Source organism: Hermetia illucens, chromosome 4 (assembly GCF_905115235.1).
Source record: "Hermetia illucens chromosome 4, iHerIll2.2.curated.20191125, whole genome shotgun sequence".
Taxonomy (NCBI): domain Eukaryota; kingdom Metazoa; phylum Arthropoda; class Insecta; order Diptera; family Stratiomyidae; genus Hermetia; species Hermetia illucens.
In genome coordinates this window covers 39,659,259-39,686,897 of record NC_051852.1, presented here as the reverse complement: position 1 = coordinate 39,686,897, position 27,639 = coordinate 39,659,259, and the positions used below count along the sequence as shown (strand labels likewise).

At 41.5% G+C, this 27,639-nt stretch overlaps 1 protein-coding gene across 8 annotated transcripts in view; it reads right to left on the bottom strand.

The window, feature by feature from the left end:
* LOC119655154 overlaps positions 1–27,639 on the bottom strand; it is a 584,113-nt gene that overhangs the window by 15,816 nt on the left and 540,658 nt on the right. For 3 of the 8 annotated variants that reach the window (XM_038060895.1, XM_038060901.1, XM_038060902.1), the window contains 7 exons: positions 22,217–22,451; positions 21,515–21,778; positions 11,543–11,654; positions 10,936–11,137; positions 10,191–10,415; positions 10,016–10,133; positions 1,504–1,685 (listed from right to left, as the gene is read on the bottom strand). In XM_038060895.1, coding sequence (XP_037916823.1) covers positions 1,504–1,685; positions 10,016–10,133; positions 10,191–10,415; positions 10,936–11,137; positions 11,543–11,654; positions 21,515–21,778; positions 22,217–22,451 — 1,338 coding nt within the window. Of the gene's footprint in view, positions 1–1,503; positions 1,686–10,015; positions 10,147–10,190; positions 10,416–10,935; positions 11,138–11,542; positions 11,655–21,514; positions 21,779–22,216; positions 22,452–27,639 lie in introns of all 8 variants that reach the window. The other 5 variants (XM_038060896.1, XM_038060898.1, XM_038060899.1 and 2 more) reach the window with 5 other exon arrangements.

Here is a 27,639-nt window from a genome sequence, read left to right as displayed (position 1 = left end):
GGTTGCTTTGCGACTGAGGGAACGGATTTAACTAAAAAGACATCTCAAACGCCAGAATTGCAAATGACAGGAAAGGTACTATCAGTAACTACGATGTAGTTATTCATAGTTAAGGAATGTATTTAATTTGACAAATTAGAGCTTGACCACTGGGTGCCTAACGATAATAGATATATTTCACCATCTCGGCAATATTGTCGACAGTTATGAATGAGCCTCCGTCAGTTGAGGGAAAAGTACTACACAACGTCGGCAATGGGCATAAAATTGGCGTGCTCGAAATGCACCACTGTTGTTTAGGTTGTACATTTTTGGACGCTCGTGAAAATGCGTATATTTAGAGCAACCAGAGGTGACAAGGGGCAGACCGGGCGGTAATCCTGTTGGCCGAGTTAACGTCAAGTGGCTAGGGAGGAAATCCAAGTAGCGGAACCTGGAAACATTGTATTCACATTGACTTACTGGCTGTGATGCGATAGGCAAACGCTCCAAGGTCTTGGTCATGAGAGCCGAGTTTGGACGGGGCCTCATCAGAGGTTATCTGGTACCGTGGGAACCGGGTTAGCGCTCCGGGTTCATATGTATCAAGTAAATTTCTGGGGCGTGTATAGGCCTTGTATCCACCAGTATCAATGCTGAGCTTGCGATCAGTATCCACTGTATTGGAGGGATTGGTCAAACTGAAACTAATTAATATGTTTATTTCGGCACATGCCGAGAATTTAAATTTCGCTGGGCAAGGGAGGAGGTTGTTGAAAGGAATGACAATATAGTATTTTATGGACTTTTTCCAATTTCTTATTAGTTTCTCCGAAAGTGTAGTATGGACAATAGTGAATTGAATGGACATCAATTATACGCTCTTTGGTAAGATAACAGTCGATCCCGATTGTAATACACAAAATGTAAGATTGTGAACTACCAATGGGATATGCTAGAAATCCCACTCCTTTAACTATACTCTACGAATATTCGGTTTATCATCATAATTCCCGGTTATCGTATTCCACTTTTAAGCTGCCAGTCAACTCAAAACTCTTCAGTTCTATAACATATTATTAACAAGTAAAACTTATTGGGCTGGTGGAATAAAAGGGTACACGCACTTGTGAGGGGTTAAATATTTAGGACGAAAAATTCAAATATTTTGGACTTGTATATGTAGATAGACAGTTAGATTTGAAGAACGATACTATAAACTGGGTGGTTCGTTTAAGATTCAAACTTGCTCCTTTAAACTTCGTCAATGAAAATTTGGATTCACTTTAAAAGTTCAAAATTTTAGTTTTTCTTTTATCATTCTCCAAGTAATTGAGTTGATTATTTGCTTGTAAATTTAATTTGTTAAAATTAACTTTGTTTCCAATTTCTGATTTTTTCGTTTTCTTTTTGAAGTTTTTGATTGGTATCAATTTTTTTTGTTCATGTTCAAGTACATACTATGCGGCACATAGAGTCGCATACAGCAACTAACTGTCACTCGCAACATGCAAGGGTCCTCACCGATGGGTCTCCATGAACCCCTTCGGTATGGTTTAGGGATTTGTCCGGTTTCCGCATGATTCGATAAATTCATAACAAGATCTTCAAGCATTTGAGATCTCGTACGTTCTTGCATACGTGCAAATTTCGGTGCTGAATATGAGGCACGTTCGCCATTGACGATTTTCGTAAGAAGCCATTCTCTGAAAATAAAAGATGAAAATGGGAGTTAGTTACTCTAGGATTCATTATCAAATTTAGGTATTGTAGGGATGAAGTTTGTGTTTCGTATGGCGAAAAAAGGTGAGGTACTTCAACTGAACTAGGTGCTCAAAAACTGATATGAAAATGTGGCCTGGTGGAAAGTCTACCGGCTTTACAATAACTCAGTTTTTGTGAGTGGCTAGGGATGAAGCCAGAGGACCAAGTTGAACACGGTTATAATCTCGGCAAGGGGAGGTTGAAGTAGTATAAGAGTTCTGGGAAAGGAACCTGAAAAACATTAAGGTTGCGAATATTGCATGATGTGTCACTAATGAATTTCGGACGCTAAGGAGCTGTCGATCAAGACGTTACAAAGATTGAAAAGGACACATGCGTCAGTCAAGAATTTATGGGATTGCAGAGATGTCAGGTTGAGGAAAGCCAGAAGTGTAGAATATATCGAGCAGGAAAACTTATTTTTAAAGGTCAGTAATAGAACAAATCTCCTTTGCATTGCAATCACAACAATATTTCGGACGAAGCATTCATATGGGATAACTGAGGAATCCATGAATTGATAGAAGGAACGAAAAATAAAGCCAGACATTTTGGAAAGGCGACTGAGTACATCGACGAAACGAGAAATAAATCGGAGTTTGTTGCCAAAGGCCACACCTAGGTCCTTGTAAGAGGCAATCATGTCTAAATGCTGACCATCAAGATAATAAACGGGTGTGGGGAGAGAGGCCCTTAATGAATCGCGTGAGGAGTAGCATTTCTTCACATCAAGTGACAACTTGTAACGAACATACTACTGAGATAATGTGTGAAGGTTTGGCTTAAGCCTGCACTGATCGGTAGGCGAACCGACAATAGAAAATAATTTTAAATCGTCTAAGGGTAGGTAAACAAAGAAGGAAGATCATTCACGAAAAAAATGAAAACAAAAATTGCCCGAAAATGAACCATTGCCGTACCCCCATTGAGGGAAAAAATGAAAATGAGATGCACTCATCGAAGAAGACAGACAGAAGTAAGTAAGATCTTAGCCAGGAAATCCATACGATCGGAGTTTGGTGAGAAGCAAGGATTGTTCTCAATGCAAGGAGTGTGGTTAATGGAATCAAAAGTGTTGGAGAAGTCAACATAGATTTTATGAACATCGTTTCTTGTATTTAGAAACTTCGCATCAAAGTTGGTGAATTCCAACAAATTGGTCATACTAGAGCGACCGTGTTGGCTTTGGTGAACGAGGAAAAGATGGATATAGATCAGTGGTGCTCGGCCCGAGTATTGTCACCTTTTTTTGTGTCAGGATATAATACGGGCTTCCGGAAAAGTAAATTCGGACAAGCTATTGTTTTAAATGATAGTAAGGGTGAGGTAGATGTTCGGTTTAAAATTTTCTAGGAAGAGATTCGGAATACCATAGGGCCACAATTCAGGGATTCAGGCAAGGAATGGAGGGTATAATAGACGAAGAGGAATCAGAAGTGTCGGAAGACAGATAAGGTAAATTATTAGGAGAAAAAAAAAACGAGGAGAAATCATACCGAAGAAGTTCACAGGCTGATTTAGGGGAATGAAAAGTGTGATCATTCAATTTTATATTAGCAGCGGAAGAAGTGGTTGAAGAGGGTAAATTGCGGTCGTATGAGCAAAAGAGTTTCAATATCTGTTCTTCGATGCTATTTACATACTGGAAGTGTGCATTTTTGATCATAATTTGCGCAGACGCACGTAGCGTTATAAACTTTGCCCTGCCTATGGCATTACCGGAACGTTGATACCTGTGACAAGCTTTTTCTCACGAAAAGTTTACAGACGTCTAGAGTGAACCAGACAGGGTATTTGCGCAGACTGGGATGAGAAAGGGGAACGAAACCGGCAATACACTCAAAGTCTTTCCCACTTGTCGTAAAGGTAAAAAAAAATCATTCACCGCCTCGTCATGCATACATTGTTTGAGCAGAGCTTACCATGGAATCAGTTGGGTTTTAATTGGCCTATACCGTTCGAGCAATTAGTTTGACCACCTTGCGATCCGTAGTAGATTTAGGATTCGCTTTTGAATGTGCTTAACAAGAGAGGCGCTCACGTTGGTCTCGGAAGTCATTACCATCTGATGGTTGGTTAGCTTCGCTTATGATCCAGGTGTCACTCGAGAGTGAGGGAAGGTAGTAAACAGCTGAAAAGGATTCGTTGCATTGATTCCAGTCAACCATTTGCCGTACAGGAAGTTATCCGGTACCATGGGAACTGGCATCGCTCTTTGAGCATATACTCTAGGAGAATTTTCTGGAAGATGTGCACTCGGCCTGATTATTTGTGATTGGCTCCTTGTGGGAGTTTCTAGATGGTTGTGGCAATGTCCACATCGCGACAGAGGTCCTTGTGAGCTCAAGCGTGGAGTGCGCTATACAATTTGAATGCCATACCTCTTAGTTGCGCGGAGGGGTTACGTAAACCTCGCATGCACCAATACTGCTGTGCCAGTCATGGCGGGGCTCTGATTGTGTTTCACAAATCATTCCGCGCCCAAAGAGGATCGTGGGATTATATCTACAAAGCAGGTACTCGTGTTTAACCCCCAACTCCAACCTTAATATTTGAAAGAGCACCAGGCCAGTGTACCCTGATGATAGATCGAAAACATGTAGCAACACAGAGGGAACATTAGCAAAAAACAGTCTCAATTTGATCTTGGTGTTAAGATGACTGCATTTCTAGACATCAGGCAAGGCAGCGAGCGACATCCGGTTAGTTCCACCACCGGCAGAAATGACGCTTCCTAAATATACAAATTGATCAACGTAATGGATGCTCTACCGACATGACTATCTTTCCAAATCACGAGCCAATTGGGCAACTGGTGAGAGGGCAAACAGATATCATCAACATAGTCAAGGTGTTTAAGGAAAGATGTCGTGGTCCATGAAATTCGGCCACGATCTCTGAACAAGGCAGCGAGAAGAACGTCACCGATAACAAGAAAAAATAGTATCGGTGACAAGACGCAATCCTTGCGGATTCCAATTTGGACCTCAAATTCTTCTGAAATTTTACCTCGATGCAACAAATGAACTTTTGCGCCGTCAAAGGTCAGTCAGCAAGATAGCTCAGCTAACAACTCTCCTCTTTCTCTTCCACTTGATCAACACTAACTAAATCAATTTGCTACAAAGGTACGTCCTTTCTGATCCTGTCGACCATTGCATGCCGGACTACCCCAGATCAAGAGGAGGAATACCCAATAAATAGAAACTGTCCGACATGTTGACAGGCGTAAAGTAGGAAAAATGCTACATATATGGTCTAGCAGGTCTTCTGCGGCGATCCCATCCACCTCTCATGACACGCCTCAACATATATACTAATTTGTTTGAATGATCCATGAGGTCGATCAGGTGCAGATACAAGCTTATGCATTCCGCGATTGTGACTCTCAAGTCAAGTGACATACCACTTTCTGTCGGTGTTTTAAAGTTGTTCCTTTCAACTTTACTACAGGCGGACAACATAGGTTGCCTTTCAGTGACATCGCAGCAGTTTTTCCGATTGACACCGCGATACCGATTTTAAGAGACCATATTAACGATGCGCATGCACTTAGTACCCCGCTGCTCGAGTTCAAGCCGGCTAAACAAGATTGAGGAAATCATTTTTGAACTATGCTCACACAACAGGTCTTCCTCCATCATCTGGTTCCATATAGTAGGCAATGGATACTTGTAGGCAGCCAAGTCCACGTTAACCCACATAGGCTCACTGACAGCTTAGGCATAACTACCATAGAAGTGGTTCTTCCACGAAGCTAGCCACACTCCCAAAATTTCGACAACACGGATGGCCAACAATGACTTCACAATAATTCTGGCAGTCTTCCGGAAAGCAGGGAAATACCGCTCCCTCTGCCATGCCCTCCTTAATCTAACAATATTGCAGAGAAGGAATTTCTTTAGCACGATCCCGAAGGCTCGGATCTTGGAAACAGTTTACCCAACAAGTGACAAATACTATAACGCCATTTCAGCATAGTTCTCCGTTCACCTTAATGTTGGCAATTTCGTGAGTTCGTTTTCCTTTGCATATCTGGCAGACCATTCCCCAAGAGCTATCGCTATGCTTACTACCTTAGGGGTCGTCGATGATCTTTAGCGGGCTGCTTACGATACGGGGAGTTGCGTTCTCAAGGTTCCCGAGCAAGTAGTTCTGACCGCTTAGATCTGGAGAAGGGGTTGGTTGAGTTTGTGCGCAACACGAAGGAGGCAGCAAGAGCTAAAATACCCGACTAAACACGGGGATGCGCACAGCCAAATAAAAAAAACTGGTAAGGTGATGCAACGTACGAAGCATGTGGCAATGAGCATGCGATCTGCTGAAAAACGTTAGCAAATGTGTGGGAAACTAGCTTATGGAACGGGAAAAACCGCTGTATAGCATTTTCTTCTACACGAAAAGGAGAAGCAGAAAAACTGACTCTGGTAGAGCAATACGCAAGGGAACTTAACAGTGGGAATACGTTGGGTAGTATGCAGGATACGAATTCGCGCCGTTCCAAGCAAGTGTTACAGTTGCTTAGGATATAGACCCGCGTCTGCAACATGTAGCGACTGATGAGAGCGTTGCACATACTGATTCGTGGCGGCGTTCGGTTTCGGAGCAGAATTGAATAGCACGCAGCTAACATCATCCCCATCTTACAGATCAATACGTATTGCAATGCAACCGCTCATGGGTTGCTAGTGCAATTCATTGCGGAGATAAAAGCTGCTCTAGTGCTCATCAGTGTACAGTCATTTGGTTTCGGGACGGCACTAACCTTAGGGTTCTTACCCAGAGACGAAGGGAAGAATTTGTCTGGACTCGATATTTAGGGGTTACGTTTTTTAGCGCGAATGAGACAGTGCTGGACTTTTAACGGAGGCTAGACGCTCTGTGGACACTGTCTTGGGAATGGAGGGGCGGGTCCTTGTAGAAGGAGACTTCAATGGCAGGGACTTGAATGGTGGTGAGTTCGGCAAGCGACCATCAATACATCGTGTTGGACGGGTGGTTGACGCACACCTTTCTGTTTGCACCGGCGCTCTTATTGTGCCTGGAACGTCTCGAAGGTGAACACTGGTAGATTGGTCGAAGAACAGATGCAGCTGCGCTGGAAGACACTCCCGAGGGTGGTGTGCTGCAGCAGAAATTATCGAAAACTTTACCGTTTGACACAATGTCTACACGATCGCGAGACGGCATTTAGCACAATGACGGAATACCGATCAGCCGAAGGAGATTCTACAGTACGATAAAAAGAAGCAAGGCTCGCTGTAGGCAGGGACTAGTCGACGATGTAAATGGGGACTCGGTAGTCGCTTATAAACTGGTAACTAGAAACATCGGGGGATTGTCCAATTTTAAGTATAAAAGAGTTGGAGGAGGCAGTCCTTTCTATAAAAACAAGAAGGCGCAAGGACCCGATGGTATCTCAACAGAGATATACAGAGATATGCTTTTCAAAAATGGCCTAGACTTACTGCTCAGGGCATTCAAGGCAGAGCTTGAGTTGATTAGCAAAGGGGAAGGCGACACTAAGCTTCCACCTGCATACCGACCACTTCATATGCTTTGTATGCAGGTTATCAGCTCATCAGCCAGAAGAGTTGCACCTGTTTGGTTCTGAAGATGATGTTGCGGCACTTGTTGATAGATGCAATGCAAACCAGATTTGGCATATCGATGCGATGGGTAATCGGATGAATGAGCATTCATATCTTCAGCCTTGAAACAACCGAAGTAGTTATCTTGACTGAAAAGACAATCCCGACCGGCGTATCGATGATCGAGTCAAAACCAATGGTTAAGTACTTCTGATGGACGCGCAACTCAAAGATAAACTATCCGAAGAAGCAGGATAAGGCTGTAGCTGAAGTTTCGACCTTAATGTCAAATTTTGGGGGTCTTAAATCTAGTTAGTATTGCTCTACAGCGCGGAATTTTGGGCTGATATTCTTGGCAAGAAAGTATATCGTGGGCACCTTACGAAAGTACAGAGACGAGGGGCTTTGCGGAGGATATCTGCCTATCCTACTGTCTCTGAAGAATGGCAACGTACATTAGATAAGTGGCAACTCTCTTCGCCATCGACCACTTAGATGCGTGGTAGATTCGAATCTATCATTAGGCGGACTATTTCCTTATCCAGCTCCTAAGTGGTCACGGAGGTTTTCAGTCTTACCTGCACAAGATTGGGAAGGCACGATCCCCTAATTGCATTTTTTGCAATGAGGTTGTGGAAGAAGTTGATTCTGACCTGAAGGCTCCTCAAAACGAGGGGACGGGAGGACTAGCCCGAAGTAATATGACAAATAGTTCAAGGCTAGGTCTCCGAGGACGGGGAGGGGTCTAGTTGGTAGTCCAGTGGCGTACCGTCGCGGGATTCTAACACACTGTGGGTAAATAAACTTATCTACGTTGCGAGTTTATTGACTTAGAATAACCCTCGGTGTCGGTGCCTGGGATTAGACTCACACTGTTTTAACTGTGGAAAAGTTTCATGGACGAGTGTTTGTGAGAAACTATTTCCGAAGTTTTTCATACGTATTTTCGTCAGGAGCCTCAACTTAGCTTAGAACTTGTCCACAACCGTGAGAAAATTAGGAATGAAAATTAGGAAGCCATCGAGTACACAACGTATCATCGTCAGGACGTCAGTATAAAGTAGACCGATCCATGATGCAAAGACTTTTGTCTATACCTCTTACCAAAGAAAGATTTGAAAGAGAAAAATCATATGTTGTGGACACAGCCACTAAAAATAGATTTCGGCCAACTCTAATCCATAGTTTAATTTAGGGAGATGCAAGATATGAAGAAACGAAATTGCTTAACAACTTTATTCGAACATGAGAGGATGAAGATGGATACACAACGAGCTAGCATAGCATAGTTAACGGAAACGTTCCCAGCTTTGCGACGAATCTTGTCCAAAGAACGAACCGAAGCAGTAGGATAAGCAGGATTCACACGGTCAAAGCGCAATTACGCAAGGAAAAGATCCGAGGAAGATGAGAAAAGCGGCATCTACCAGATGTCTGGCAAAGATTACCCTTGTATATACATAGGGCAAACCAAATGGCTAGTCAACACTCGGCTCAAAAAAAATTTAAAAGAAGCTGAGCTAATATAATGGGGCAGAAAAACAAATATCAATTCTGCTGTCGCACGGCATATTATGGAGAGGGTAACGCTGCTGAAAGAGGTCAAGCGCGAAAAATTGGACCCTTACGAGAGTTTTTTCAATGGAAAAGAGCATCAGGAGCACCGGGTGAATACAGACATGGGTAATGCGCACTCATATCTGTATTACTGATACCACAAAGGGGATATGTTAACTACGATATAATTAGGGCCTAGTCAGCAGCAAATTTCGTCTCCTTATTGAGAAAAACGAGTCCGATATTAGGTTGTCCAGTCTAGAGAAAAAGAAGTGGTTGAACAAAATGTAGACAATATTTTTTGGTTTGTATTAATTGTTTCCTTCTTTTCGCCGAGTGTGTTGTCAACGTGTTTGAGTTAAGGATAAAGAGGTTTGTTTTTGTCGCTCTTCTTAAAAGAAGTTCCAAATTCATTCAAAAAATATTAATTTACTTAATGAATATGCTGTTCCTGTACCGCTCTCTTCATATGATTTTCTCCAGAATGATGCAACAAAGCGTGAATTGGAATTAAGTAGGTAATGATTACTTAAAGTAATTTGTCTCCGTTTCACTTTTAAAAAGGATTGAGCAGTTTCGAGTTCAGTCTACATTCATGCTAGCTTCTGCAGGGTGGGGGTCGACCATTAGGTTGGAGAAAAACCTCCCAAAGTTGTGTGGAATTTTAAAACATAACATATAAGATTTTTTAAAAAGCTATGGATAATAATCCAAAAGTGCTTTGGTAAGCTCGAGATATAATTAACTAGTAGATAGATAAATGTTCTTTTTGATATTTGATAGGACTGAAGTATTGTTCATAACGTTATTATTAGATCTTCGATTTTCTTTCTGGAAAGACCATTCCTTTTTAGTGAATTGACTCGCTTGCCATGTTGATGACACTTGGTTTCTGCTCGATTCATTTTGATCCGCTTAATAGTTTATAATTCATCCGTCGATAGGAAAAACTTCCAACGGTATTGTAGAGTAATATCAGAAGAATTCTTATAGGCTTCGAAACATGAAATTGGCCGTGCACACGGAAAAGGATGTTCCCAAAGCAAATTTTCAATCTCTTTAATTTCTAATCTCTACATATAATCTCAAATTAAATGTTTTAGGTAATGAAAAGAACTACTCACCGAAACATGGGTCCTTTTTCGAATACTGATTGTTCCCATAAATATGGTTTGTAGGCACCAACTTCGTCTCTGGTTACAACTGATACTTCGTACCGTGTAGGTTTTCGTTGAATACGGGCTGAGACGCGAACCTAATGAAAAAGTTGTCGATATGGAAATATTTATCATAAATTACCTTTTGATATCCTTACCAATATAAACGTATGTAGAAAATGACTTTTTATACAGGCAGGACTAAACGGAGTATTGTCAGCTTCCAGAAATACAACACAGACGATATCATTGCCGATGTGCCGCTTACGTTGTAGCTTCTGTGGATCATGTTTTTCGTACGGTAATAAAGTAGAAACATGAAACATGATCTCAATATTTCGCCAATTTGTATAAACCGAGTAAAGTCCTGAAATGGAGTAAAGTTTTGTATTCTGTTTTGTGGGTTGACGAGAAAGCAAGTAAGAGTCTTCCTTTTCGTGCCATTATAAGTTTTCAACTCATATCCCGAGCGATGTATGGTTGCACCGATTTGGGAAAGGTAATGATGGAGAACATACAGGTATCCTGTGCAGTGGGTTGCAATATCTGACAGCTGATTTATGGTGGCATAAAAGTTATTTCCATGTTGTGCGCTGAGGTATATGCAACATTTTGGGGCCATTAGCATACATTATTTCTACCTTTACTGCCATGAACTGCGTCTAGCAACATGATGATACTGAAATTTCAATTTTGAAATAATAACCAGGTGGTTTATCAGGGATTACGTCTGTCTGGTACGCCAGTCGTTTGAGTAGGAAGTCTTCAAAGAATATCTCGCGTCGGTGGCAACTTTTACGTTATGCTAAATAGTTACAACACAATTTACAAAGTACTCTTACTTGCTTACTTTACTCAATTCATTCTCAAGCAGTTTCGCCACTTACCTGTTAAATCGTGAACAGTATCAAGGCCACCTTTGTACTTATCGAAACCACGTAATCGAACTTTATCCCCTAAGAGCTGTAGGAATTCTTCGAACATTTGTGAATTTTCATTATTGTCTAAAATTTGCTCTTCGGTGTATTGGTTCTCTTTAACATAGATAACACCTACTTTGAGCTCCGATTTTATAAAAACCTGGAAATTCTTTAACAGTCAATCGATTTGATTCTTTCACATAACCATCGAGATACAAAGTGAAAATAGTTGTGTGTCAAAGAGATTTGAGAAACAGGATCCAAAATACGTTACATTTGGTACATGTACACTTCACATACTTCACATACTCATACCGAAAGTGATAAAAGTGTTATTAGAAAAATTAGGAGGGAGAAATGAGGGAGTGCTTGGAGCTGGAATTGCAGGAATAGCAGTGACGGATTGAACTGGAGTGTAAATATCTGATATAATTAGACCGAAATTAGATTGAAAAACATCGAAAAATAGTCGGATTGAGATACATAACAAAAACAAAATGCTTCCGAAGAACATTCAAACATTCTCATGCATTTTGGGTGTATGTTTCACATCTCTGGAGTAAGTTGATATTACTTGATCTAATTTTAAAAGTTCCTCCGGTGTATCTGGTAATTGTCCTAAGGTTAATGGCGGATTTAAATTAACTTCTTTACCTAAGGATCTAACTACTTCTTCGCGATTATATCTGAAATTGGAAAAACAAATCTTTTATTATGCACGTTTTCATGATATTTTCGTTGAAAAAATATTTTTAAGTAGTGTGAGAAAATTGTCAGGGAAAATTATTGCAAAATCTAAAAATCTAGTATATTTCCGAAGTCTAACTGGAGAGACATTTATTATTTGATTTTTGGGAAACATCTATTGAAGAGTCTCAAATTTTTAGCTTGTAGCTCCGTTTTTCCCCGAACGCTGGAAGGATCGAAATATCTATTAAGACACGTAGCATATAAAGGAATTCGGCCACATAATTCCCACACAGGAGTTACCTTTCCTTTTGGTTCAAGGTCAGTCAGGGATTATGGTGGAAAAGGTGTTCTTGCTGAGGAAAACAAATGTAGCTTTTACTACAAAAACCTCAAAAATTACTTTACATACTTTCCTCATATCACCGAATCTATCTTCAAAACACTAGGAGTTTAGACACTTTGTGTTAGATATTCGTAATGAATAGAGCCATCGATCATACCACTTCAGAGCTTGAAAGGATGCATGCGTGGCTTGCAGTTCCACAGTGTTTTGAAGATGTTACCACCAAAGATCCAAACGGTTAGGGCAGGCAATGAAGGTGAGATAGTAGACACACTTTTGTGACTCCAAATTTTAAGGACGAGGAAATTACATACGAACTAGAAGCAGTCCGACTAATATCTCGACAATACGTACGTGATTCTCGTCGTTGAGGCGCCTGGTAAATACCATTACCAGTTGTTTAAGATGGAAAAGGAGGGATCCAAGACTAACACTTAATTCAACAGACCGAGCACGCAATAATCAAGTGCTAGCAGGGAACGCTGTTTGAGAGTCCGATAAGGAAATTGACTAGAGAACTCTAAGTGGAAAAGTCACATTGGTTAGGTGCTCTCAATCCTTTCGTCAAAGAACTCAACGGTTTTTTACGAGTGGGAAGAAGAGACTGACGCAAGTCCTCATTCCTTGTAACCAGTGACACCCTATCATCCTAGACAAGCGTCATCTATCAGATATACTGATTCGGCAAATATGTAAAGAGAATGATCATTGTTAAGCAATTCGAGGAATATCTTAGATTCCGTCATTGGTGCAACGGGTGAACAAGCGGATCAGGAAATGCGCAAAATGCATACGGTTCAGAGGGAATGCGGAGTGGATCTGATTCAGGGGCAGGCGGATACTCGCGGGATGGCTAACCTCCCGACAGAGAGCGTATCGTTAGACTTTGTGTTTGAAAGGTAGGCACTTATCCATGCGGTCTGTTCTAAATCAAAGAGTGGCCGCTTCGAAATGCCAAACGGGGAAAAAATAGATAAAACATAGTTATGTTCATATGTATGGCTTGTTTAACTTTAGTACCAATGCGCACCTGGCTGTCATCCGAGAATTTATGAGCTGTCGCGAGTAATAAAAGCCATTACGCTTCACGCGGTCCCCAAAGTTTGAAGTCTCAAATGATACGTGAAAAGAATGTCATTGTGAGGACTTCCATACCGCAGTATGTTCTTGGTAAGCCATCTTTAATATTTCATTGTATCCTCCACCAACCTAATCTTTCAGTTAGCGCGGTCTTCCTCCACTTCCGAATGGATAGCGCTCAGAAGGACCTTGACAGTGTGGAGGAACTTCAGATAAAGAAATTGCAGAACCAGTTTTGGGCAAATGCTATCAATGGGAGAATTCGGGGTGGTAGATTGGTTAAGGCGAATACATTTGATAAAGGGGAAGGAACACTGTCTATTGAATTGGGAGTGCCGAGAGTAAATGATACGTTTTCGAATGCTGGAGGTACTGTGAGGCATGTTAGGCTCAATACGGCAAATAGAGCAGTACTTCAGCTCGTCTCTCTGCTGCTAGCGGAAACTCCGCCTAAGCAAGAGACGAATTCGAAGGGTTCACAAATTTATCACGTCCGACCCAAGATCTGTTTCTGGCTGCCACTATGCTGACTTATAAGTTTGGCCAATAGATCTGGTACTGGAATCGAGAATAGTTTATTTAGGTGATGTTCAAGTGAGGAAATTCAATTTGAGATATACAATTATATCTTCAGCGAATCTAACGGAGGATTTCACTCTGATTTCCGAACAGGTGGGAAAATTTGGCAAAATAGGTGAAAGGCAAACACAAGAAAATAAATGGAAATGTTGTTTCAACCTTAAAAACTGCAACAGCTACTGATGCTAGTCAGAACGTAGCGGGCGGTTACAAAGTCAGTCGGTTGAATACGTTACCGCAGGTTTATTCCGCTTTGTCCTCGATCAAGCAGTGAAGGCAGCTAACTATTTTTTTCAGTTCGAAATATATATCAGCAATTATTACAAAGGGAACCGTGGGAAACTTGGAATTCCGGGATATAATAGTGGAAAAAGAACTACAGAATGATGAAGCAGCAAGAGAGAAAAATTGCAGCCTGATTGCTTAATATAACAGATCTTGAATACAATTAAGTAGAAGGGAAGAATACTAGTAGTTACCAGAAGATAGCAAGCACTGACTGGAGGGATAATGGTGAAACATAAGCTATTGAGCTAGCTTTGGACCAAACAGTTTTTGAGGTTGAAATTTTTACTCCCTTAACCCACAGTGAGTGCTTGCCCCATGCCACTGTAATCACAACGCTCGGCTTAAGGAGCCAGGTTCTCCCAGGTTGATTTGCACTCTATTATAATTGGAACTGGTCGTAATTCACCAAATTGTGTGTGGTTGGCACTCATAGCGCTGAAAGAAATATTGCTTTACACATCTTCGTTTCTCACTGCTACTTGCAAACTGCTTTCTAAAGTTGATATTAATAATAATCGTTGGCGCAACAATCCAATTGGATCAGGGCCTTGAAGAATGAAGTGCTTTACATTCAAGACCGAAACGGTACACTACAGGATTACAGTACCCTGTAGGAGGCAATGTGGTCAGCATTGCGCTCGACCGAGATTATTATCCTGATTTGACTCAGGTACTCTTCACACCTGAGTCGACTGGTATCCGATGTCAAATCACGATACAGATTCCACTTCCACCAGTGAGACTTGAACCGCGACCTTCCGCACGACAGCCTTGTGCTCTTTTGATATTGATATTAGGTTAAATAAGTAATCTGAATCTTTGGAGTGCGTTCAAATCCTACAAGTTTTTCATATTTCCACCACCACTTCTAATTATACTGGGACTGGCGTACGACTAAAATAGAGTCTTCAAGCACAAATGAGACGACAGTGGCCAGTTGATGCTTTTACATCTGAAATGTACCTGAAGTCTAGGTTGATGTCTTATTTGAGACTCATGGTAAAATAGTTTTCAGAGACCATGAACGGTCAAGGATACGAGAATCCTGCATGGAAAATAAGAAATCTCTGGTCGGTGTGCAATGGGTACCAAATTATGGTTCACCACCGCCGCCATTTTCATCATCCCGATTTATTGGGGAGAAGCGATTCCTGAAAATAAATCGCTTTTATATCGGCTGGACATATTAATAAAATCAACTCTTGAAGGTATTTCCATCTTCAAACCGAGTATGCTCATATGCTGTTTGGAAGCGGTACTGCTGATTGGTACTAACAGGCGAGACAGAAGTTGACGAGATCTTCGAGAATTTCTTCCGAGATTGGCAGGCATAGATCTCTTTGAGCGGATGCCAAGCCGAATTCACCAAGAGAAAAAAGCATTTAAAGAGAGTTTACATTTTGACAGGATCCTTGGCGAGTTTAAATTATATCGGAACCACCGTAAGATTTTTCATTTTGGCTTTTGCCAATATGTCTTTGGGCTGTGTTTGAAGGTCGATACAACTGGGGGAGAATATCGATTACAGAATGGGGCTAGCCAACCAATAGTAGGCAGAGTCTCAACTGACATAACATTACGAGTTTTTTTCGCACATTCTGTCTAGTTTGATGTTGAACTTCCGTGGTGCCCTAGGTATATAAAGAATATTTCGGGAGTGTTCTTCAGTGCAGTGGTTGTAATAAGTACTGAAAAAAGAGCGACTGATGATCGTTGGCGCAACAATCCATATTGGCTCAGGGCCTTCAAGTGTGTTAGAGCACTTCATTCAAGACCATAACGGTACACTACAGTACTCTGTAGGAGGCAATGTGGTCAGCATTGTGCTCACTGAAGGTTATTACCCTGAATTGACACAGGTACTTATTCACAGCTGAGTCGACTGGTATCCGATATTCAATCACAGTCCTTCTGCCAACAGTGAGATTTGAACCGCGACCTTCCGCTACGACAGCCCAGCTCTCTAACCAATTGACACAAAAAGAGCAACTGGTTACCGAAATATCGTTGTATACACCAATACACTGGTCGCATACAACCTCAAGCGAAAAATTACGCTTACGTATAGGCCAGATACCAATAGATATATTAATTGCTATGCCATGCAGTGGAGTTCACAATTTCAGGATGGCGGACACATGGGTCGCGCCAAGGATACCTGACGCAGGAAAATGGAGGTAAAATGCATGCTTGTGAGGATAGCGGATATGAGCCGCTTTACAGCAACCAAATAAGGACTCTATCTAGCGGTGTGCATTACTGCGTTTCCGTGTGCCAGAGGGAGTTTCAATTAACTCTATCAGAGCATAGCAAATAAAACATTTCCCGCAAATAACTAACAAACTTCTAGGTTAAGTAGAGGCTAGACTAGGGATATTATAGGCATAGGATTAGGCTAAGTTTAGGTAAAAAAGGGGAAGCGTAAACTGCTGAACTACGGGTGTAGTACCTGGATACTGGATCAGTGACTTCCAGACGAGGATGGCTATGAGTAAGAGACAGTTGCAAGAGGAAGGTGATGGCTTTACCAGTGAGGCTTTCTCAAACATGACCGGTAATTTCAAAAGATTCTACATCTTCAAAAGCTTCACGAAGTTCAGACTTGTGCGAATCATGGATGGAAAACTTTGACATCGAGGCTCATGACGACCAATGGATCAGAAGATTTCTCAACAATGTTCTTTTCATACCATAACTAAATTGAAATAACTTTTTCTTTGGGTCTCCTCTCGCTATGGGTTTTACGTAGAACTCAGGTATATATATAAGGTGATGAGAGGACAGATAATCGTCCTTGATTGCAATGACAAAGTCGTCCCAGCTGCGAATGACTACCATGCGAAAGCAGCTGCGCCTTTCATCTGGCATCAGAACAAAACGAGTCACACATAAAAAAAAAAATACAAAGCAAACAGCAATTTTCCATAAAGGCTACATTAACGGAAAAGTATTCTGAGTGCCCTCTTTGATTAGCAAGCCGAAGTTTGAATGATGCCGAATAATCATTTACACTAACCTTTGTTAGTAAGAGAATTCTTTTGCTGAAACATGGCTTTAGAAACGGAGGAGAGGTTAAGATCGAGACCAGCTAATGCGTCAGAAGGCGTTAAAATATGTTGATAGACTCATGAATTTTCTGCGATCCGACAGTAGTGTTAAATTTCGGAAAAGACAAGTAAGCGATTTAATCGTGGTAGTAATTCACTAGAAGAGTGTAATATAAACGCCGCAAACAGCAGTGTAAAACTATATCAAAGCAACAAGAACACCATTCGTAATCAGACAGCAGCAAATGTAGGCTATTATGGTACATCTGGCGACTTGACCTGATTATGTTTAGCTGCATAAGTCCTCACACGACCTCCTGGCGGTGGCCGCTGGAAACCGCCTTCGGATGGGCCAAGAGTGTTTAGAGCCGGGTGGGAGTAGGCTCATCCAACTGACGAGGATTTGTTTGCCTGTTGGTCATGTGTTAGGGGCAAGTGGATCTGGCTGGAGAATGAGTCAAAGCAATAGCCCGGGGATCGTCCCCTCTGCATTGGAGAAGGTGTTAATAGGACCTCAAGCGAAGGTGGAACAGCATACGCCGAGTGCTGCATGACTAATGGGGAGCTTGGTCTTTAGTATTCGAACTCTGAATATCTTGGGCACCTTCAGTTTCGAATAAGACCCTTACCCTGAACGAAAGAGGTGAGTTATTCCCTGATTTTATTATTAATCCAAATCTATCTATGTACAAGCAGCATATTCTAGCTGCATGCAGCTACTCTTGGATACAGAAAGAAGATTCAACAAGTTAGTACCAATGTAAACAACAAAGCCTTGACCAGTATTGGATTGGAGGCGTATCCTACGCATTGGATAATATACATGCTAGGAACCAGGATAATCCAGTCGGATCTGGGAGGCAGCCAGTTGTCAAGAGAGGTACGCCAGAGAACTAGAGAGATGTTTTCTGGTTAATAGTGCTGGACGAAATTTTGACAATATTAGACGCCAGTAGGGTGAAGGTGGTGGCGTATGAGGACGACTTGGTGATATTAGTGTCAGGAATGTTGCCCTCCATTATGAGTGACATCATAGAAGGAGCGTTGGGCATAAACCCAACCAAAACGGAACTGATGGTATTCACCATTAAGACAAGTGTCCTCCAAGGCAAGGGTACTAGATTTCCACCTCTCGCGGCTGAATAAACAAAGATTGGTTCTTTCCTCCAATGCAAAGTATGTTGGTGTAATCATGAATCCAAAACTAAATTGGAGATTGAACATAGAACTGCGGGTTAAGAAGGCTTGTATAGCCTTCTATGCCTGCAAAGAAATGGTGTCTCTATTTCCGCCGTGGATGGTTCTCTGGGAGTACACAGTTATAGTGCATCCCATCCTAAGGTACGGTTCTATTGTATAATTAGAGACTTTCAGCAAAAAGTACAATAGAACGAAGTTTAATAGGATTCAAAGAATCACTTGCGCAGGTGTTACCGGCGGCACGACTCAGCTACGGCCCGGCAAATGCTCTCAATGTACTCCTGCATTGTCTCACCTCCACATTAAATACTATCAAACTACGTTAGCCCGAATGCTGGGCAGCGAAGCTTTATGGCCATAGTAACATCCTAGATGAAGTACTTCGGGAAATCTGGGCTTTCCCCACGGACTATACGACACGCAAGCCAAATTTCACGAGAAACTTTGCTGTGGACTTTTTAACCAGGACAGAGGGGAAGAGCGTCGGCGTGTTGCAAGACTATGACACTGTATTATTCACCAACGAGTTAAAGATGATCTGTAGAGTCAATGCGGGGGTTTTCTCGAATATACACAGTGCATTCGAGTCATATAGTCTCCCAAGTTTCGCCAGTGTAGCCTGTGAAGCCTGTCGATGGCTGGGGCATGATTCCAAGCGTAACATAGCCATTCTGGCCGATAGCCAAGCGACCATTATGGCCTTGTATTCCGTGACGACATCCCTCCCGGCACGTTCAAGGAGAGCTTCTCTAGGTTCCCGGTCACAGGAACATAGAGGGAGGAAACGAGCGGGCTGACGGATTGGGCAGGCGGGGTTCCCTACCCTACCCTACAATTTGCATGGCCGAAGCTACGGAGAGGAGCGGCAAACCCTCAGGCACTTTCATTGCCAGCTTCAGCTAGAATCATGCTATGGACGCTAGGTAAACCATTCTTTGTAGACTTCAGAGAATTTTTTTGCTGCAGGAAGGGAGAGCTGCTTTCCTTCGTCAATGCTTTGGACTATCTCTGAAGATCTGAGCCGATTGGACTCTGCCTCCTTGCTTTCATAACAGCAGTTACGTTATTAGGAGTTAGTGGCATCAAAACGCAGCACTAATTGGGATACTAACTATCTACATTTACATTTTGAAAAACAAAATAGTGTAAGGAATCCCAGCTAAACTCTGGAATACGAGAAAATTGCCTCTAGGCCCTTTCTCTGGCTTCCCTAGGGAAAATACGCCCCGAAAGCAGAGAAAAACTATTTGTCGGATAGGATAAGCAGATCTAAGTTTACCAAGTTTGATTTCCCTAAAAATAGTAAGACCGCACAGAGACGTTAGAACAAAGAAGTTGGTACCAAAACACGAATGTGACGAGTCTAACGCATACTGGAAGGCTCCTTAGATAAATGACGAAGAAAGGAATTGGATTAGACCTCGTGCAGAAACTTCAAATCAACGTCTATCAAAATCCGAATAATGGCAGCTGGAGGAATTACGAATGTTAGAAAACCTTGACGGAGAAAAATGGAAAGTCACGATCGATAAGGTGTTTAAGTCGCTCATTGAAGTCCAAATGGGGATGTTGGTTGAGGCTTCTGCCAATCCGCTGCAAGTGAGGCTTCAAACTTAAGATAAACTGCGATTTGTAGCTTCAGATAGACCGCAGGTATCGAATTTAAGGAAATATTCAGCTTTGCTGAGCCCCATTTGACCAGACTTGCACTTTTTATTGTAGTTTTGACAAACCTGCATTTGATGCAGTTCGAAATAAAAACTGCTTTCCTCTACGATGTCCTGGAGGAAACCATTTACACGCTTCAACCTAAAGGGTATGAGGACGGGAGGAACTAAATCGGCAAACTATATAATAGCTTTCGTGACCTTAAGCAAGCGTCAAAATACTGGAACTGTCACTTTACGAATGAGCTGACGTCAGTTGAGCTGCATTCAGCTATTGCCGACTCATGCCTGCAATATCCATTGGTGGTGGTTTTATTGCAGTTAAAAAAGATTCGATGATGAATTCGCTACTGATTGGAATTCAGTAGGACCTCAAATAATGCAGAAATGTTTCTAGAGCTGCAGTTTGATACCAGCTAACCCACACGAAAGTCTCAATCCCCAACTGCATACAGATGGGATTAGGTGGGACATATTCTATCATAGACTTATCCGGGGCCTAATGCATATATATATCTGCAGACAGCAAATACACTTTAAACTGGTTAACTGACCAGACATGGAAAATCCTTGTAAGGTCTATTACAGTGAAAGTGAAAGGATTCCCCAAAACCCGAGTAGGACCACGCGGGCTTTACAGCGGAGAGAAGTGGCAGCCTGTGCTCATCTGTAACTAGTAGCTAGCGACATTTTACGCTATCATTTGCAATCTGTAAACTGCATATCGAGCTGTTTAAATGACAGCAATAGTACAACAAGAATGTCAACGACTAAATGATGTAATTAGATTTTGAGTAATGAGCTTTGAGTGGCCACTGTACGGGACGACAGTTGTGATTTAAATAAGGAATTCCAGCAAATGCTACTCGTAGTTTGATTAAATGGGGATGGAAATGCAGAATATTTCCTCCATAGTGATTGTAGTTAAAGATATCGGCCACATTTCTGGTCAACTTGTTGCTCGTGTTTACTAACGATACATCAACAAAATTATAAAGGACTAACTGCGCCGAAAGAATCGGCGAACTGTAGGAAAAAAAGAATAATAAAAATGAAACGGAAAGATATTTGATCTTATCTTGATTTATCTGCTCATAAAACAAATAGAGAAGCGAAAATCTGTTAATATTCATTGGCACACGTAGTAAAATCGGAAAATTGTATCTGCGAAGCAATTCATGGAGGACTTTATGGAAAGTGGGAGCGAGCTTCGGGCTGTTCTATCTTTATCAATGTTGATGCGTCCAGGAGGCATATAATAATTTCTCAATTGTTATGGAGAATGAAGCTTAACAAGCTATGGTAGAAGTTAGCTGCGAAGACCTAAAGAAATAAACGTAATGCAAAGCTATTTGGATTTGGTTAGCGCAGTAACGCTAAGCTGAGAGTTGTCCCGACATTATCGATGATAATATTAGGGGATGAAGGCCTTCTTTTGTAGCCAAACTTGAAATTTGCTTGAATGAATTTGTTAGATTTTTACTTAGGCGACATTGATGTCACATCTTTTGTGACTGTATCTTATAAGTTGGTGGGATTGTATCTAAGATGCACATGTACAGATACAACTTCTCTCCAAGAAGTTTAAATAAAGCGAGTAAGTTTCTTAAATTACTAATTAAATTTACCAAATTTCTAACTTTTGTACTTACCTATCTGCAAAAACGCATGAAGCCGGTATCAGTCCATGTACTGTATATGAAATAGCTCTAACTAATATTCTAAATTGATCGCGTCCATTTAATGTTTCCTGTTTTATTGATAAAATCACTGGACCCAAATCCTCATCGGTTGTAAAGTAATTCCAATGTTCAGTCCCATAGAAGTACTTCTCGTAAGTTTCCTGTTCTACTGATGTTAGCTCGAATCCTTGCTGTTGTTCCCACTGCTCCTCGATCGCCGTCTTTTTCCTAGGACTTGAGTATTCGTATAAAATTGTTCAAAACACAAATTGTGTGTATGTGCGTGTTGCGGTTGTGTGAATATATACATACAATATATACGTTTGGGGTGTAATTTCATTATCAAGATATTCCAATGAAGGTTTGGGGGTGTTCTTATGATATTATTATGAATAGATTGTAACGTGTGTGATAATATCGTATTTTGCGCGAATATAAATAATACTTTCCCTTCTGTAGCCTGGAAGCAGGGACACGATGAAGCCGCGAGGATAAGAGTTTACGAAAACTTGTAGCGATTTCGATATGAAAACAAGTACGTTACGAGATTGAAGTCATAACACGATATTATCTATTTCTTCCGGCAAGAGAGCGAAGGATAAAAGATTTCTTTCGTACGCTTCGCTTGCCACATAATGAAATTATAGTATTATAAGTAGGATGTTAGCTTACCTGGGCACGGCTTCGGAATCTTCATCGTCCTCGTATAGATCTGAACAGCCTCGTTCCAAGTATGCGTCGGATGAACTCCCGGCACGTAATGGTTTTTCGGAAAAGTCCTCATGTTCAGATTCGCTATCATCCCAAATCGTATGTGGATTTGGCATAGAGATTTTCTGTCGTGAACATTCAATCCAATATCCAGGTGTTGGGATTAGATTATGTGGATACTCCTCGCAGAATTCGTCTGTTTTCATTTCGTTACGTTCACCCGGAATTTTGTTGAAAGTATAAACGTTTCACCAGGTAAATGTAATGCAGGTGAGGCAAAGGACGAAAGTGAAGTGGCGTTGGGGTGGAGTGATGATATTGATTTAATTTCCGTTGAATGGGATGAGAACCGGAAAAGAAAGAGGAAATTATATAATTAAATGAAAGCGATTATTTGTTGTGTTTATGGGAATTATTGAGATTCTTAGAATTGATGGCACTTTAGAAATTCCATTTCAGAATTCCCTAAAAACGGGACAAATTGTACCAACTGGTCTCTAGGTTGGGGGTTGGGTAGGGCTGACAACTCTACACGGAAAACCGATGTTACGGAGCCACAACAGGAGCCTTGGACTGGACGGATTACACAACGACGAACCCAGCAACGACAAAGGAAGAACGATTTGCGCATTTTCTCATGGAATGTGCTTTCCCTGTACAGAGATGAAGCTGCTGAGCAGCTAGCCGATACCCTGTCCCAATATAAGGCTGATGTAACAGCGTTACAGGGGATGCGTTGGAAAGGGACTTCCTGGAAAAGAGCCACTACACTATATATTATAGTGGCCATCCAGTAAAGCATGTGTTCGGAGTAGGTTTCTTAGTCAGCCAAAAAATGAAACCTGCTGTTATCGACTTTGAAAATATAAGCGAACGGCTATGCACTCTGCGCTTGCGAGGCAAGTTTAGAAATATAAGCCTCATTAACGTTCACGCCCCTACAGAGGAGACTGCAGAGTCGGAGAAGGATACCTTCTACGAGGCAGTAGAACGAACCGTCGAACCTTGTTCCAGATATGATATTAAAATCATACTTGGGGATTTTAACAGCCCAGTAGGGTAGGAGTCCGTATAATCCGGACGGCGGATTATTCAATTTGCAGTGTTGCACGAAATGGTTGTTGGAAGTACCTGGTTTGCGCGGAAAGCGGTCCAAAAACATACATTCACCACTTTCAACCAAATTGACCACGTGTTGATTGAACGTCCCCACCTCTTAGCCTTGATGAATGTCAGAATATATAGATATATAGATTCGGATCACTATCTCGTTGGTATGGTGTTCCAAGCTCGAATAACAACACCACCCAGAATCCCCTCTGACAATCAGGTGAGAGTTAACACTCAAGCCATCCACAACACAACCCCCCGCGATATCTATAAGAGGGAAATTGATGTCGCAATAACCGCAGTCAACAGAGGACCTGGAGATGAAGCATCAACAAATGATCTTCACAATCATTTGAAGAACGTTATCATTGATACGGCCACAAACATACTTGGCCCCAGCCGCAAAAGGAGTCGGAACGGCTGGTTTGACGATGAATGTAAGCTAGAAACGGAAAGTGAAGAATGCAGCATACCGAGTAATGTTGCTTTCTCAAAGAACGCGGGCACGCGCCGTCTTCAGTTGGTGGGGCCAAGTTTAGGAGAAACAGTCCGTACAATTCATCGGCTAAAAAATCATAAGTCGCCAGGAGCCAATGGAATTACAGACGAATTGTTTAAATATGGAGGCGACTAGTTACACTAAGTGGTTCATCAACTTGTGCTCAAGGTATGGGACAGCGAATCAATGCCTGACGTTTGGCAATGAGCCATTATCTGTCTCATACATAAAAAGGGAGATATCACACAGTGCAGCAATCATAGAGGTATCACGTTGCTGACTATCATCTATAAGATATTCTTCGCTATCTTGCTAGACCGAATAGCCCCATACGCCCAGAACATCATTGGGCCATGCCAAAGAGGCTTCACTCCAGGCAAATCAGCAACAGATCAGATTTTCTCTCTGCGGCAGGCGATGGAAAAACTGTTGGAATATGGACAATAGTTGACCCATCTATTCATTGACTTTAAAGCCGCCTACGATAGCATAGCCAAGGTAAAACTGTACACGGCCATGAGAGAATTTGGTATCCCGACGAAATTAATAACATTGACTAGGCTGACCCTGACCAATGTGCGAGGCCAGATAAAAGCAGTAGGATCACTCTCAAGACCATTCGACATCAACAACGGTCTACGACAGGGGGATGCCCTATCATGCGTCTTCTTTAACCTGGCCCTCGAGAAAGTGATCCGTGATGCTGAGGTAGATGCAAAAGGTACAATCCTCTTTAAGTCCACCCAACTACTGGCCTATGCTGACGATATCGACATCATGGGAAGAACCACGCAAGACGTACAAAGTGCCTTCATCCAGATCGAGCAGGCGGCGCGAGATCTTTCGCTGCACATCAATGAAGGAAAAACAAAATATATGGTGGCAACGTCAGCACCGAAAACGAACCAGCCAACAACATCAAACCGCACTGGTCAAACGGGAAGAATAAAGATAGGAGAACACAACTGTGAGACCGTTGATAATTTCTCCTATCTAAGGTCGAAAAACGCAACCGATAACACGATGATGAAATCCGCGCACGGTTGTTGTCCGCCAACAGAGCCTATTTCAGCTTACAAAAACTGTTCCGCTCGAAATTTCTCACCAGAGAAGGGTCAAAGCTCTTAATGTACAAGACAACGATCTTGCCAGTCCTCATGTATTCTTCGGAGACTTGGGTTCTTAGAAAGAAGAATTGCGAACTCCTAGCCGCGTTCGAGAGAAGAATCTTCCAAACAATTTTTGGCACCCTACATGAGGATGGACGATTCTGTTGCCTACATAACGACGAAATCTATGAACGATACCATGACCGTCCGGTTGTGGATAAAATCCGGCTCAATACGTTACGGCGGGCGGGTCACTTAATCCGTATAGATGAGGATGATCCAGCTCGGAAAGTCTATAAGGGCAATATCTATGGTATAAAAAGAAAAAGAAGACGAGGCAGACCCTGCCTGAGATGGAGCGATGGCATAGGTCAGGACGCCAGACAGCTTTTAGGGATATCGAATTGGTGGACCTCGGCGCAAAACCGGGATGTCTGGAGTGCCTTATTAAGGCAGGCCTAGACCGGATACCGGTTGTTGCGCCGTTGATGATGATCCGGTATTTATGTGCTGCTTATACTGCCTTTAATAGCTTCCTGAGCCACTCAGTTCCACAGATCTACACTTTCTAAGCCTTATAATCCATGGGTCTCCATTGCACCAAACACGAGGACACAGTACCCGCTGATAGAATTATTGGAGCACTCAAGAACGTGTAAACATCATGAAAGCATCTGTTCGGAGATTTAATCGATTGTGGCGAGGCAATAAGCTTTCAATTACATCATATCTTGTTTACTCATCTACCGGCACTAACGAGCATTTTAGATTACACTTAATGTTTCCTCTCCATAGTTCTTTTTACCATTCACTTGGCTTTAATTAACGGCGATTATGTTCTGGATAACATCAAGTCTGGAACCAAAGGAGTTCACCGGGTAAGGAAGTTTTCATATAAAAATCGTTTGACTCTATCCCTGGGAACTTCACCGTAAGTTCACTTGCTTTAATGGCTTTCCCTTCTTTTTTTGAAGAGTTTATTCTTTCTTTACGTTACCCTGAAAGATATACGCCTACTTGGCACGACGATGAAACAGGGCTATTGAAAATTAAAGTTATTAAAGAACAGAGAAAAGCTTTTCTTGGTATTCTATTTTACTTTGCGAGTTTGTAGGACATACAAACTATTTTACGTCAAAAGAGGATATCAAGGTAATATTCCCCGGTTTCTGTTTGTCTTGAGACAATAAGTGAAATATGATAGAAAAGTCCCAGATTATTTGTGTCCTAGTTTCCTACACTTAGATGTGTTTATATTTATATGGTATTGCGGTCGTCATTTTGTGTCCCTAATGGTTATATGATGTACAGATATAGGGCTATGAATATCGGAGCCATTTGTTCAAGGAATCACAATTTGTAGGTGACTCAAACAGGTGGAGGACTTTTTGAAAGGAGGAGGAAAAAATCACTGGGTTTATTGTTTTATTCAGTAAGAAGATTAATTCCAGAAATGATCTATTATCAACTTATAGTAAAGCCACCTAAACGACACTGTTTAGTTCTGGGACTTCTATAATTTGCACTTACATACCTACATAACATATATGGTACGGCTCATTTTAAGTAACTAATTGGATAACTGACTAATGTATTCCTAAACATCCTCCAATTCCAGTACACCATCTTTTTGCATCCTGTCTCCAATCTCTAGCATATTTTCAGTTTGTCTACAAGAATTCCTGCCATCCGGCCGCTCTGTAACAGTTTCGTCCCATGATAGTGTATTCAAGAATGGCATAGTTCCCGGCCCCATGTTGTGCGCGCATCCTTGTTAAGATTTCCCGGGGACATAATTAAAAGGGCCGCCCGTAAAATTAATGACCTGGCGTGATTGAAATTGACACCGAAGCTAAAAGCAATCTTCTTTCCTTTATTACGTATCTATCTTCATTGGAAGATAATTAAACGTGACGTTAGAGATTATGTATCCTTGTAACTTTCTTTGGGGAATTTTTGAATGATTTATACGCACGTATAATGTTGGTGGTTTATCGACATCGAAATTGTTTCAAGTGTGTTTGTGAGAGGAAGATGTCGTTTTAGTTAATTCGGATAGGCAACGTTCAAATTGATTTAGCAGGTGTCAAGGGGGAAATCTTTGGAATCAGGTGTAAATCTATTATTTAGGCTGGTTGGGATTCAAGCGTATCGTACGAAATTTTAAGTAGAAAATACACAATGCAAAATGGTGCTAAAGAAATCTTAGGAAAGACTTATAATATGATTTTGATTGATTTGTTTCCCCTCTGGAAATTATACTTATGCTTCAATATTATTATTTTGTGGTACCGTTTGTTGTCAACAAAGGAGCTTTGAAACAAAATTCATTAAAATTTGGTACCGGGAAGTAAATAATAAATAATAAATATTGACGACGTTATTTGTAAATTTGGTTTCTTCAGCCAGTAGTCAATCGGTGTATGACTAGCAAATCCTTGGCTAGGATGCAAGAAGACTATTTGCTATTTTCGTCTTTCGGCGCGATACTTGAATTTTTATTGTGGAAGAAAAGCATTGCACATGCTCGACATTCTTTATTCACTTTCGCGAGAACAGTTCCTCGTAGCTGGTTTAGTATGGTTTGCTACCTCGTACCTTACCGGTACATTCCGTGCCGCCTAGAAACTCCTTTCCCTGTATGCAGTTTTATTATTAGGGTTTCA